This window comes from Falco rusticolus, chromosome 3 (assembly GCF_015220075.1).
Source record: "Falco rusticolus isolate bFalRus1 chromosome 3, bFalRus1.pri, whole genome shotgun sequence".
In the NCBI taxonomy this organism is placed as follows: domain Eukaryota; kingdom Metazoa; phylum Chordata; class Aves; order Falconiformes; family Falconidae; genus Falco; species Falco rusticolus.
Genome location: NC_051189.1, coordinates 11,175,576 through 11,189,057, shown reverse-complemented (window position 1 = coordinate 11,189,057; position 13,482 = coordinate 11,175,576). Strand labels below are relative to the sequence as shown.

Genomic DNA, 13,482 nt, shown 5'->3' with positions numbered 1-13,482 from the left:
ACAGGGAGAGCAGGACAAGTTCAGGCCACGCTCTGCGAGCAGCCAGGGCAGGCGGCGGTGGGTGGCAGCTGCTAACGGGCCTGGCCTGGGAGCTACGGCAGGCCTATGGCGGCGCTCAGCCCCGCTCAGCACTTCTCCTTTTGGGCAGGATTGTCACCACACAGGAGGCAATCCTTTCTCCAGCCACAGCCGGAGAGCGGGAAGGGGGAGCTCAGGGGTCTCCAAAGGCACCCTGGGCAGCCCTGCACCGAGGGCTGGGACAAACAGAGCTGTGGCCCCCCACCTCGCTGCAGGGGAGATGGGCCACAGCCGGTGGGGGCTGGGGGCTGCGGCACTGCTGGGGGGGAGAGGGTGGTCGGGGAGCCCCAAGGAGAGGAGGCAAGACGAGGCGGGCAGGAATTGAAGGGCTGGCCAGGCACGGGGGACCCCTAAGGCAGGCCAGGCTGCCCAAGATTGTGAACGGAAAACCGTACGTGTGGCAGTCATTTTGTGGGCTGGAGGAGCTGGGCTTCTCTCCGAGAGCATCATCTGGTTCTCTGCTGTGGGCTAGTGTGAGGAGAGCTGAGGCAGCAGAGTCCCGGGGCATCAGGCACAGGTATGCGCGAAGCCCTACCACTGTACCTCTGCAAGGGCTTTTTAAAAACAGTGGCTGCCCAAGTGTCACATCAGGAGAGACATTTAAGGCTGTGGTCTCATAGTCAGCCTTCCCCCTGGCTCTGGGTGGCTCAGATCTGGTCATTCAGGAGTATCCAAGGGACACATTGTTTGGAATCAAACACAAAACATTTTTGGTTAAAGAACGTTTTCACAGCTTCGAGAACAGCTTTGGTGGCTTGCCAGATGGGTGGATGAAGCGTCTTCTCATGACTTTTGAGTTTGCCCTGGCCTGATTAGAATAACACTCTGCCTTTAAGTACTAAGTGTCTCTCGAACAGGAATGATAAAATTTTTAGATTTGGTGGGGGAAAAGTATTCTGACCACAGTAGTTCCCCATCAACAACACTCGGAGGCTTTGCAGAAATAAAGAGCTTGCCTTGCATCATTTTATGGATACCCTTGGATTTCATTAACTTCAAGTTAAGACCTTGCAGTTGGCAGCATCATGCTCATAATTCAAAAAAATTTGTGTGTTGGATTGATTCTCACCAGGAGGTATATTTTGCCTGTTCAGATGAGAAGAGCACTTTAGACCGCGTCAGATGATCAGAATTAATAAAACAGAAGCAATCAGAATCATGAATCATATGCAAACTGTTAGAACTTTACTTAAAGTAATTAGAATATGAAAGCTATTGGACAATATTGGAGCACAGATTCCCACCCCAAAGAAAGCATAGGTCATTCTTTTTAACAATGCAAAAACATACATCTGTTAAATACATAAACAGCACTCAGTTTTAATGCAACACATACTTTTATACTTCTGACCTTAGCAGTCACTTTAAAAATATACAAAGTTTTAACCTTCGCTGATTTAAAAGAAAACCCATGTTTAAAGCAAAGCAAAATGGTCATTAAAAAAAAATAAAACCAGTAGCTTCAGCATGTGTACAAATTACAGAAAGCAACATTTTGAGAGAAATCAACTGGAATTCTACAAGTATGACAGAAAATGATGCATGAGGTAACATTTCATTTAAAATCTAGGATCCCTGTACTGTAGTCCCAAACGGTGCTCTGGCTTGACACCTACAGTCCTTGCAAAATTGACTTGTTTAAGTAGTTGAGGATGGCTATTAGGCACACAGCTTTGCATAAAGACAGCCTTATCCTGAAAGAAAGATTCTGAATCCAATACTGAAAGATATTCTGAAAGTAATGAAAAACAATTGATACCTCTCAGGTGAAATATGCATTTGCCTAGTTCTCAGATTTACCTTCAAATTACAGAAATTAACTGAAAAAATGGGGCTTTTTTTCTGCCGAAGGGTGTTTAGTGAATTGACCTTAATGCCAATGCAACTGCAGTATGCCCTAAAGTGCGGCCAACTACTGCTCTTGCCTCTTTCAGTGTTGTAAGCCTACTGAGAACAGAACAAGATGTTGTCTTGCAGACTAGTCCATGGTCAGAGCCAGGTCAGGAAAAGACAAGGCCCTCAAACATCCTTTCCCCTCTTTCCCAAGCAAGAGTCTTCAGACTCTGGGCTGCCCTTTTTCAGGATGCTGCTTCCAGACACTATTTCCCACTTCCAATTGTAAAAGTATTTCCACGAAACTAAAAACAAGTCAATTTTAGAGAACCCAAAGGCACAATTAGAACATGCAAATATGAATTCAGTATTTTTAGGCATTTCTGTGGCGCTGTTCCCTGTAGTATCCAAGCATCTTTCACCAGCATTAGTGAATTTTATCCTTATAGCACCTCTCAGATTGGAGAACCTGCTATCCTTGTAGTATTACTCTACAAATGGCGCAGTCTGACCTCACACAATACGGTCAAAGCTATCTTGAACCTCTGTTCAGAAACTGCATCTCCTTTGAGAGACTTTCTGGGGGTTACCTCTACACACCTTGCTTCTCCTCCATGATGGTTTCCTGCTGTGAAGACAGAATAGTCCTCATCTTCTGTTCTGCTGTTTAGGTTTTGCTCAACCTTTGTAGTTTCTTTCTAGAGTGACCTTGTGGTTGGCCCTGCTCACTATGCAAAGATGGAGAGAGCAGGATGTGTGAAGCTTGCTTATTCCTCCATTGCAAAAGGTGTGACAAAGTTTGCCATCTTTTATGCTCACAGAACTAGAAAATTCAGCTTTGTCTACTAACTAGTGGCTAGTAACACTGCCCCATAACCTTTAAAGGCCAGCGAACCTTTTACTAAAGATGATAAATGAAGGGGTTACAGTTCTTTCTGCCCACTGGTATGGTTCTTGCAGGGTAAGGCAGTGTGGGGTGCTTGCAAAAGACACTCCAACTCATTCATCTGCGGCCGTCTCTCCCCACATACACACACTCACTCCACCACACTCACTTGCTCGCATGTGCTCCTCTCTGAGCACTCCCAGAAGCTTTCTGTCCAGTATAGATGAAACAAGGCTTTCTCAAAGCTTGGGAACACTGTCAGGCTGTGCTGCCCAAGCACCATTAAACACTTTTCAGTCATTCTGCCACGCAGAGTCAAGTCCTTGGTCTCCAGTTTGGATTTCTGTGGCCTGTGGTAGTAACATGCTCTGCCAGCGTTGCAGAACAAATAACACAAGCAGGGTAGGGGCCTCTGACACTGAAATCTCAACTTCAAGTCCACCAGTAACAGGCAAAGTCTGCTTTTTTCTCCTCCTCTGAGCAGCCATCTCTGGGCAGGGTCACTGCCACCAGCTCATGCCCAGTGGTGGAGGGACAAGCCATCAAACTGCATCTTTCTAAAGGAGCTCTGTGCTTCCTGCCTGAAGCCATCCTCCCTCTCAGCAGATGAGCTCTGGGGTCCTCCAGCCATGCCTGTGTCTCTTACCACAAACCCTCCATAGGCTCCTGGCCTCAAGAAACAAAGGCAGAAGCAGCAACACCAAAAGCTGATCCAAAATAACGGAGCAGTGAGAGCAATGTTCTAAGCCTGACAAGAGGTAAGCTTGATTGCTATTATGATGGTGGTGGCTGTTTCTGCCCAGTTTAAAACACAGGTTGAATTCCGCATCTTGTGCGTTTGCTTTTTAAAAATATACAAGATACTGCAGGTAGATTTTTATTAAACCTCAAGTAAATGAAGTGCACTTTGAACTATGTTGCTTAAAGAGTGATTTATTTTAAAAAGCTTGTCGATGGTAATAAGCAAGGGTATGTCATCTACAAAAACACCTATGTACCTTCAACTTTTTTGCAGGTTTTGCTTTTGCAATTCTGTGATGCTTGCAAACTCTGTGGATGAAATCCAGTTGATCTAAACAACCAGTGAACTTACTGCCTGAAGCTTTCCAATTGCTTCATTGTAGCTGAGGAAGGATTTTTTGTTTATCATAATAAGGACACAAAAGCAGAGAAGCAGAGTTATGTTACTGCTGCTTTAGAGAGCAAACTATAAAGTTGAGCAACGTTAGTTCCAGGCTCTGTTGTTACTGCATGTGTACATACAGTCCTTTCCACCTAGGCAGTATTCGCATTAAAAGTTAATGCAATTAAATATTTTTTTTTCAGTTCCGCAATTTTTTCTTTGCTTTTCTGTTGTGTTTTTGCTGAATTATGGATGAAGCTTTTGTTCCAGTATTAAAATGCATCCTTTCCTAAGAGGGGATTTATGTGCTGTCATTTGTAGATAGGCCAAGCGGTTCTATTATGTAAATGTAAGTATTTACTTTGCATTACCTTGATTACAAAGGAGAGTTATCAGAAAGGGTAGCTTTTTTTTTTTTTTTAAATGCTGAATGACGCACAGAAGAGAGATGGGAAGAAGCAGGTAGCAGATGTAATTGCTTGCTGTTTTCAGGCATTTTTGCTTAGGGAGTTAATTGAAAAAGTGCAGTGCAGTACTCAAATATTTTATCTGCAGATACAATAGCTTATTTTTGCTTTGCCCTTGTTGTGGGATCTGAGGGCACAAGGGTGGGAGGGTACTTACAGCTGGCTCTGCACCATGAAAGTTTTGCCATCAGCAAAAGAATCTGTGCAGCTCAGATTTTTGCTCAGATGTCTGTGTTGTAGAGCCCTAGTAGGCACTGTCTCTCAACCCTGAACTGAAAGCTTAAAAAAGGCAAACAGTCTCAAGTCTCTTAAGACGAAGGAATCTCTCTAGGTTCCTGACTGAATCAGGGAACAATATAGGCCAGAAGGGGACTGCAGGCAGTCATCTTATCCAGCCCCTGCTGCTCAAAGCTGGGCCACCTTAGACACTGGATCAGGCTGCTCATGTCCAGCTGAATGTTAAAACTTAATGGATTGTACCTGTTAATCAGGCGCTCCAACTCGTTAAGTTATACATTCAGTTGTGAAATATCTGAAGTGTCATGTTTCCCAGGCCCTGGAAGTATTCTGGGCTGCTCTGGGGATGTAGCGCTAACTTTGCTAGAAAAGCTGGGGTTGTGGTCTTATGGATCATTAGAAAGTCTCAAAGTGGCTGGGGTTAAGTAATGAACTTGAATTAATTCTTTTCATTCTTGATTTTAAACAAAGACACCCCCCAGTTCCTTCTACTTCTTGACTCTTCAGCTTAGCAAATGAAAAGTAAAAAGCAGCCTGTCAAAGAAGAGTTTTGTTGCAACTGACTTTTTAATCACGTCATTACTTGACATTCAGTCAGCGTGACTATTACATTTTCCTTCTCAAAATGCCAACAGACAAAATAAACCTAGCGGGAGCCTTCAGAAAAAAATAAGGAAAAGTCTGAAGAAATTGAACTAGGAATGACAGAAAATAATGACAAGGTAAAACTAATAAATTGATCTGAGCAGTCACAAGTCTTGGTAATACTAAGGAAAACTTTCCCCTCAGGGTTACAAAGACAAAAGAGCACCTAAAATTATATCACAATTCTTCTGTTTTACTGAGAGTGGATATCGTGATCATGAAATGCTGAGACTGAAGCTCACTCTCTAACCGTACAATTAACTTGCAGAAGCTGTAGCCAAAATGCCCTTCTGTGCCAGTACGCGCTCCAAGCTGAGCTTAAAGCTCCATCTCTCTGCCCCCGTATTTTGTCTTTAGCCTTTTTGTTCAGAAGGTGCCAATTACTGAGAAGTCTGGCAGTGTTTTTGCTGAGGAGTGCATCTATGCACCGACAATTGAACTTGGCTCTCTAAAGCAAATCCATGCAAGCTGTCCAAAGCCGAGCGGAGAGCCAGGGCTGCCCCTGCACCCCACACCCTCCCGCTGCTCCTGCAGCACTGCTGCAGGCCAGCACCACACGTTGGACCGCTGGACCGAGTTTGCTGCTAAGCTAACAATTGTGTCTCGTTTCATGATGCTGTCAGCCTGCAATTGAATACAGCGTGCTGCAGGGCACAGAATAAATTTGGAGCTCCTCCTTCCACCAGGGCTCTGCCACGAGCCCCACAGCCTGCTCTGCACCGTACCCCCCTCGTCGGGAGCTTGCTCCCTTCAAAAGGTATGGTATTCTGCACTTGAATTCCAGTAAAAAAGCAAACATGAACAAGGGGAGGGAACCCTAACATTTTATGGTTAAGTTGATAGCTCCTCCACTCAGAAACCAAAATACTTAGGAGTGGTGCCTTGCAGATGCATTGCTCCTCACCCTTCAGTCCCTCTCCAAGGCAGCTGAAAAGGAAATGGCAGCAGCCAGAGCTCTGGTGTTTTCTGCCCTCTGACTCACTCATCTCCATGCCATGCTGTTGTCTTTAGGCTGGGTATACAATATCTACAAGCTTTTCAACATGTCCTCTTTCTTGCCCATTCCAGCTTACTGTTCTAAATCATGCTTTAGCTTACTGGTTTAAGGTCTGCTGAAAGGGCGTTTTGTTTACTCTTTTATGTAGGTTTAAATTGCAATTTCTTTTAAACATCTTAGTATTAGTCCCACATTAAGATCATGTTTAGACTTGAATCCTTGTTCCAATTAATGATATAAAGGCTGTAATAAAAATGCCTGTGCAACACTCTCATATGCACACCCATACACATGGTGTGGTTACACACACCCATACACATGGTGTGGTTGCACACACCCATACACATGCATGGCTTTCCAATGCACTAATGGCTACAGCAACTATGCCCACTTAACACCCAGCTGCACTCAAATCCATGCTGATCATGCCACAACCACAAAACCTCAGTGAGAGTCAAGAGCCGACACCACTGTCTCGCCACCCACTGCACTGGGCAGAGCTGGAACGCTGGAGCTGCAGGATGCCCTGTTCCCATTGCCACCTTGCAGCCCAACGCACAACTATGCCTGGCGACTCTGGGCACCGGGGCCTGAAAGCATCCTTTCTCCCTTCTTTTTAAGCATGAGGCGCCATCCCACAAAAGAAGGCGCTCTCGCCTTCAAAAGGTTTCTGTTCATGTGTCGTGGCCTGCCTTGAAACGGCCGCATTCATCAGCTCACCCTCCGTCTCGGGCTGGTCCTTCTCTGGCTGCAGATTCGGCAAAACACTGAGCAAGAGCCAGATATAAATCTCTCCCTCTCAAAGGAAATATTTAGCAGCAAAATGAGTGGAAAACAAAAGACTTACTCACCCAATCCTCTCACTCAGGGTGGGTCTATCTAACAAGCAGGCAACTGAGCACTCCTGCCTGGAACGGCTGTGCCAGGGTGATGGGGAGCGGGGCTGCCCCACGCCTGGGAACCCGCCGGTGTGCCCAAATGGCCTCAAGCACTGGCTGGGAAATGTAGAGCTTTTTCCATCAATTTCACTGCTTGGTAAGTTGAAGAGGCCTGCTTAGGGCAGTGAGGGGGAAAATAACCCAATGTTTCCTGTTGATTCTGCAAAAGGAAAACTCAAGACAAGTGAACACAATTTTACACACATATTAAAAGCCAAGGAACATTCATCCACAGCCGATCAATGTTCTGCTCTTATTTTCTGCTGCGTGAGCTGTTCTGAAATCTAGGATGTAGAATGCAGATCATCTTTGTTCCTCTTTTTATTGTGACTTCAATTGTGTAGTTCAGTAACTCTCAAGAAAGTCTAGAAAGGCCAGGACTCCATGTGAATTCTCTGAGATGACTGCCCTCTGGCTCTCCAATACAGAAACTTAACAGGTTTCTACTGTAAAATATTTTTCACAGAGATAGATAGCCATGTCATCAGCAATAACACAAGAGGGACAGCTAAGCCATTTTACTGGAACTCAGGAGTCATTTGGGGAAGGAAGTGGTGCAGGAGAGGGTCTGCATCAGCATCTGCCTGACAGAGAAACTGGAACCATTAATGCTCTGGCTGGGGCTTCAGCAGAGGACAGCTGCCCATCCCCAGCATGTAACCCATCAGACTGGCTGCTTCACCAGCCCAGCTGAATTTGCCACTGGCTGGGAGTTGGAGCAGTGAGGTTTCAGGTGGTTGCTGAAGCTTCTGACAACAGCACCCAGAAGCAGAAGCAGAGGCTGCAGGGGACAGGGCACTCCTTGGACAGATGCCTTCCCGCTGAGCACCCTGCCTGCCGCGCAGCCGGTACCCCAGCCAGCACGCGGGCTGCTTCGGACTTGCAGAACATCGCAGAAATGTCAGTGTGCCTTGTTAATCCAGCACAGCACACAACCTGCAGGAAGCAGAAAGAGATGCGATGCATGCATCCTCATGTCACTGCTTGAATTCTTGCCCAAATCCCACCACTCCTGTGCTCATTTGGTATCTTGCAAATAAAGGACTATTATTACCCACACAACTGAAAATTTATCTTTTACAATACTGTGTGACCAATAATTCAGTTCTTTTCTGTTTGTTCATCTGCAAAAGCTTCGGTGTATAATTTAATTTGTTTTCAAATTTTTACGTTTTGATGGAATTATTACCTTGAAACCTACATCAGCAATGCTCAAAAGTCTTCAAAAATACTGCTGTTTGAATTTTAGTCATGTACCAAAAGAAATACTACACAAAAATATTTTCTTGCTTTGTCTCTTCAGCTCCTGAAAAACCGTGTCTTGTAGATTTGGATACAAACGTACTGAGAAACTAAAACTACATGAATAGAGATGACCTCAAATGGCCACTGTGACCTGTAACAGTCTATATACATGTTATATACATATGACTGTTTGAGAGCCCGTATTCATGAATCTGTACAGTCTACATCCTGCACAAAACTAATTTGTCTGAGGTTTTTTTTTTTTTTATTATTTTTTTTCAGCTACTGTTAAAACCAAAGAGAAAAAACTTGTGGTAGCAGAGAAGGTGTGTGGTTACTGGACTTAGCCTTACCCTCCTAGTGCCACTGCTCCTTAACCGTGAACTGATTTTGCAAACCTGTCAACACAATAATTTCTATGTTTTTTCTTATTGCATTTGTACATGTAACAGATTGGTAAATGTTTACAATAAAACGTAAAGTTCATTGATACAATGCCTTTCAGGACGGCCATAACTAGTTACTAGCAACTCTCTAGTTTTTTAGAGACATTTTTAGCTGAACTTGGAAAAATAGGAAATGTATTGTAGCTTAAAATAAATTTACATAATATACAATATATGTATTTATACACACGTGTATGTCTACACACACATGTATTGATAAAACATTTAAAGTAATGTTTAGTTTTGATCAGTTCTCTGAGTGCTGGGAGTATCTGGCAAAAAAATCTAAAATGGGAATTTTTCCACTATTAAATAATCATTTCCACAACTTAGAAAAATATACTTTTACTAAATAAAGTTTAAATTAACTGATTTATGGATATAACATGAAGGATAACTGTTTCCAGACTCTGGCATGACTAAATTTGAAAGAACCCGAGCTACTACAAACTGGTAACGAACGCTGCCCTGCAGCCAAACACACAAGAGCACAGAAACAGAAGCTGCTGCTGCAGCCATCACCGGTGGCACCCAAACCCTCTCTGGTTCGGTCACCTCTTACACAGGTTTCCTTTCCACTGATACAAGTCACCCGCCTGACCTCACGCTCTGTTTTTTAAGGCCCACTGCAGCCACAACCACACAGCCAGCGCCTGCCACCTTCTCCAAGCACAGCACTTGCTGACTGATGTGAGCAGTTCCCCACTTCCCCACAGCTCTTGCCTTGAGAGCTAACATATGATCAGGGTCCCTAATTAGCAACTTGGAGGACCATCGGTACTTGAGCTTCACCATACGGATTTTGATCTACTGCATAGGTAAATATATCATAGCAAAACATACATCTGTCTGTGTGTGTGTGTGCGTGTGTGTATAAGTATATATACATACACACACGTGTGTGTGAGTATATGTACCTCTTTATATAAAAATTTCATGGAACTATGTGTAGTAACATGATATACCATGGTATCCTGCATACGTTATTTGATTTTTTTTTAAATATATAGGCACCAGAAATAAGTATATCGAGCAAATCAACCTTTAAAAATTAAAGTTAAATCAGTGGACAAGAACTTTGGTAAAGCTTGTCGATATTTATTTTTTTTAAAATTCAAATACAGTCAAAGTCTTATCAGTTGCCATCACCCTCTTCACAAGAGGAAAGTGCATGGATTTTTTTTCTAAATAAAATTATATGTAAAGTGGTGCTTAATGATTCAAGAAAATTCTGAATTAAATGTTTACATTTTTCAAATGATTACTATCTTTCCAATGGAATGAAAGCTATATAGAGTTCTTGTCCCGTGTGTATTTTATTTATTGTATGCATATATATATATAAAAATATATATATATGTATGTCTCTGTTTATGTACCTGTGTGTGTATATACACATCCACACACTTTTAACATGAGAGAGGAACCTGTTTTTCTCCACTTTGCATACGGAGACTTACACGTTCCTCACTGTCTTGTACCCTGTGCAGTATAAGCTCTAGTGATGAGGCCAAACAAAAAGATATAGTTCACCATAGTATATTAGTTTATGTAGCAAAGTCATTTTCAAGCAAGTAAAATAAAGCTCTGTATTCCAAACTTCTTTTCCTTTACATTTCTCATAAAGAAAAGGAAGGAAAAGGAAAGAGGGGAGGGGGTAGGATTATGGCAGTAGCATTGAGCCAGTGGCATGTGTGCATGTGCGAGTGTGCAAGTGCATGCACGCAGACACACACACACATGCACAGAGAGCAGGGCTTTGGTTGACAAATGCAGATTGTCCAGAGAAGGTGGATGCATAAGTAAGGAAGACTCTACAGTGATGCAATTGTATCTTTTATGTTTGCATGGAGTGAGAAAACAAATTCAATTGGGGGGGGACAAAAAAAAAAAAGCAAAGACCTCTTTTTAGGTCCCTCATCAATGAGAGCATACTCAGTATGCTAGAGAATTTATCTGAAACCTTTTAAATCAAGGCCTCTTTATTACAAAAATAAAAACGAACAAACAAAAAAGTATGAGAGACGACAAGATGCTGAAGTGTCACTCCAATCGTCCCTGCAGAGAACAATTGCATCCCATTTATTATTCATTCTCTTCTCTCATTTCTACGATGTCTGTCATTTCCTCTGTGTGAGGCATGTCGGTCATTGCGGAGTCTTCACCTTCTGTAGCTGTTTCATTCTCATTCCGCTTCTTTTTCTAGATTGAAACAAGCATTCAGAAACCTATCAGTAAGTTGTGCATGAACACAGTCTGACAAACTTTGGGCACTGGGAGAAGTGAGGTGGGAATAATTATTTTTTTTTTTAGAGTATATTATTAAAAGCTAGAATATTTGTGTCATATTTGTGGCTCGTCACTAATTACTTGGCTTAACTTAAAAGTTTCCATAATCCTTCTGGGGCTGAGCTTTCTCCTTTCTAACGTAAATGCAATAATAGAGGCATTTCTTATGCTAAGCAACATCCAAAACAGGCTGCAGCATGACCAGAGGGAAAAGAGCATCTGGAATCTTTTACCTCACAGACTTTTTATTAAAAAAAAAAAAAAAAAAGAAAAAAAGAAATGCAAACAAAATATGAGAGAAGATAAGCTGCTCTAGAGGGGGGAGACAGAGGTGGCTACTTAACTTCTCAAATGTCAAACTTCAGGATTTTTACAAGATCGGAGCATTCTGGCTTTTCTTGGTACTGCTGATCCACAGTGATCCCACACCCCACGAAGGCCAAGTAATATTAGAGTATTTTTGGCCAGCGGGAGCAGGAGGGCATTTAAGAGTCCTATGATTCATCCAGGATGTCCTGGATTAGTAAAGCTAAGAAGCATTCAGCCCCACTACAAAACAAGTTGAAGCATCTGTTCCTTATTATCTGTTTCTCAGCAGGCTGACTAGTTTTACAGAAAACACTTGTACAGCTGACAAAAAAACCCCCACAGGTATTACTGATTCAGCTGAGTTGGGCATATCAGAGTTTCAAAATTTCAGAGGTGTCTACACAACACTTGATTTGGAGCTCTGAGATGCTACCCACTTATTACCACTGTAGGTGAAAACAAGTTGGTGTATACAGCTACTGGTTTGCTCTGCCACTTCATATTGGCTGTTGAGATGATGCTGTCAACCACGTACTAATTCTGGTAAGGGAATAAATTAGGCTGGCACAATTATTATTACTACTACCCGCACTCATCACTGCAAAAAATTGAAGTGCCATGTCCCTGGCCAGAAACAGCCAATGAGCTACTACTGGAACAGACAAGCGATAAGGAGGTTAGTCCAGACAGTTACATGTTGTAAAACCACAGGCCAAGAACACCCATTTCAGTGTACTACAGGTTTTCCTCTTTGGTTCCCCAGAAACACATGACAGACTAATCATGACAGGGATCAAGGTCTTCTATTTTCTTTGTTCTATTGCCATGGCCCGCACTAACGCGTATCAAAACTGCTTGGAGTTTGTTCCAACATAAGGCTCTTAGATATTCCATCTTCTGGGTTTCTTTTTTTTGCTAAAAATAGAAGTGGTGGGCATCTTCACTTGATCCTTAGTAAGAAGTCTAATTTAAAAAAAAAAAAAGTAAACACATAGACTATATTTTATGCTCCCATCCACAGAGTCCTTCTGCACTATGGAATGACGTACACACCATGCCATTTCTGCTTGGAGTTGGAGCTGGTGCCCTACACAGTGCCTTCAATACGTAACTGGAAGGACACATAATGTCGGTACCGCTATGTACCCAGTAACCCAGCCAGCATTTATCCTGTCTTTGACTCCACTTAATGGAATATTCTTTGAAATCCATGTATCACTACTACTCTGTACATGCAGGACTGTAGTGTGTGAAATATGTAAAAGTATGCCTACAAGAAATCCTCGCCTGTTTAAGTATATGTAAAGCTCTTATCCTCTACTGCTGCAGGAGCATATCTTGATTTAAGCAACTTCTGTAGATGGCAAAAAAAAAAGCAACTGTACTTTTTGTCCATTTTCAGCAGAGCTGGTTTTATAAAGAAATAAAAGTATACCTATATACACAAACACATATGCATATGCATATACATATACATATACATATACATATAATAAGCCTGGATGAGTAGTTCCTGTGTCTACATAAAGAAGCTCTGTCGTAGTGTAGAAGCAGCTCTACAGTGCAAAATAGGTGCCAGTAAGGACATGATATCCATGAACATGTGTTTTGAGGAGTAAGAAGTTTACCTCAGACCAGCACATCCCATGGCCTGAATGCCTTCTAGCAGCTGGAGGGCACCTTTTGGTTTTATTTCAACCCAAAGCATTCCCAAAGCACACATTTGAGACCACATGGAGAAGCAAACCAGATTCAGTTAAGTGGGGACGCTGGAGAGTTACATTTCGAAAGTGTACTCTTAAACTGAACTAAAGTCCACTCCATTCATCAGCAACTTTCATCAGATCCTGAAGAGACTAATTCTTACCTGTTTCCGGTAGACATAACAGGCTGCTATTGCAACCATGGTGGATTCACCTACAAAACCAGCTAGAAGGGATCCTACTCCAAGAGTGGCTCCATGAACTCTGTGGGTGGCATAAAAAGAAA

The 13,482-nt window shown here is 42.7% G+C and overlaps 1 protein-coding gene across 1 annotated transcript in view; it reads right to left on the bottom strand.

The window, feature by feature from the left end:
* Positions 1-1,241: 1,241 nt before the first annotated feature.
* ANKH (ANKH inorganic pyrophosphate transport regulator) overlaps positions 1,242-13,482 on the bottom strand; it is a 113,634-nt gene continuing 101,393 nt past the window's right edge. Inside the window, exons 11-12 of the mRNA XM_037379573.1 lie at positions 13,361-13,460; positions 1,242-11,097 (exon numbers count right to left, since the gene is read on the bottom strand). Of these exons, the coding sequence (XP_037235470.1) occupies positions 10,981-11,097; positions 13,361-13,460 (217 nt within the window). The 3' untranslated portion in view covers positions 1,242-10,980. The remainder of the gene's footprint in view (positions 11,098-13,360; positions 13,461-13,482) is intronic.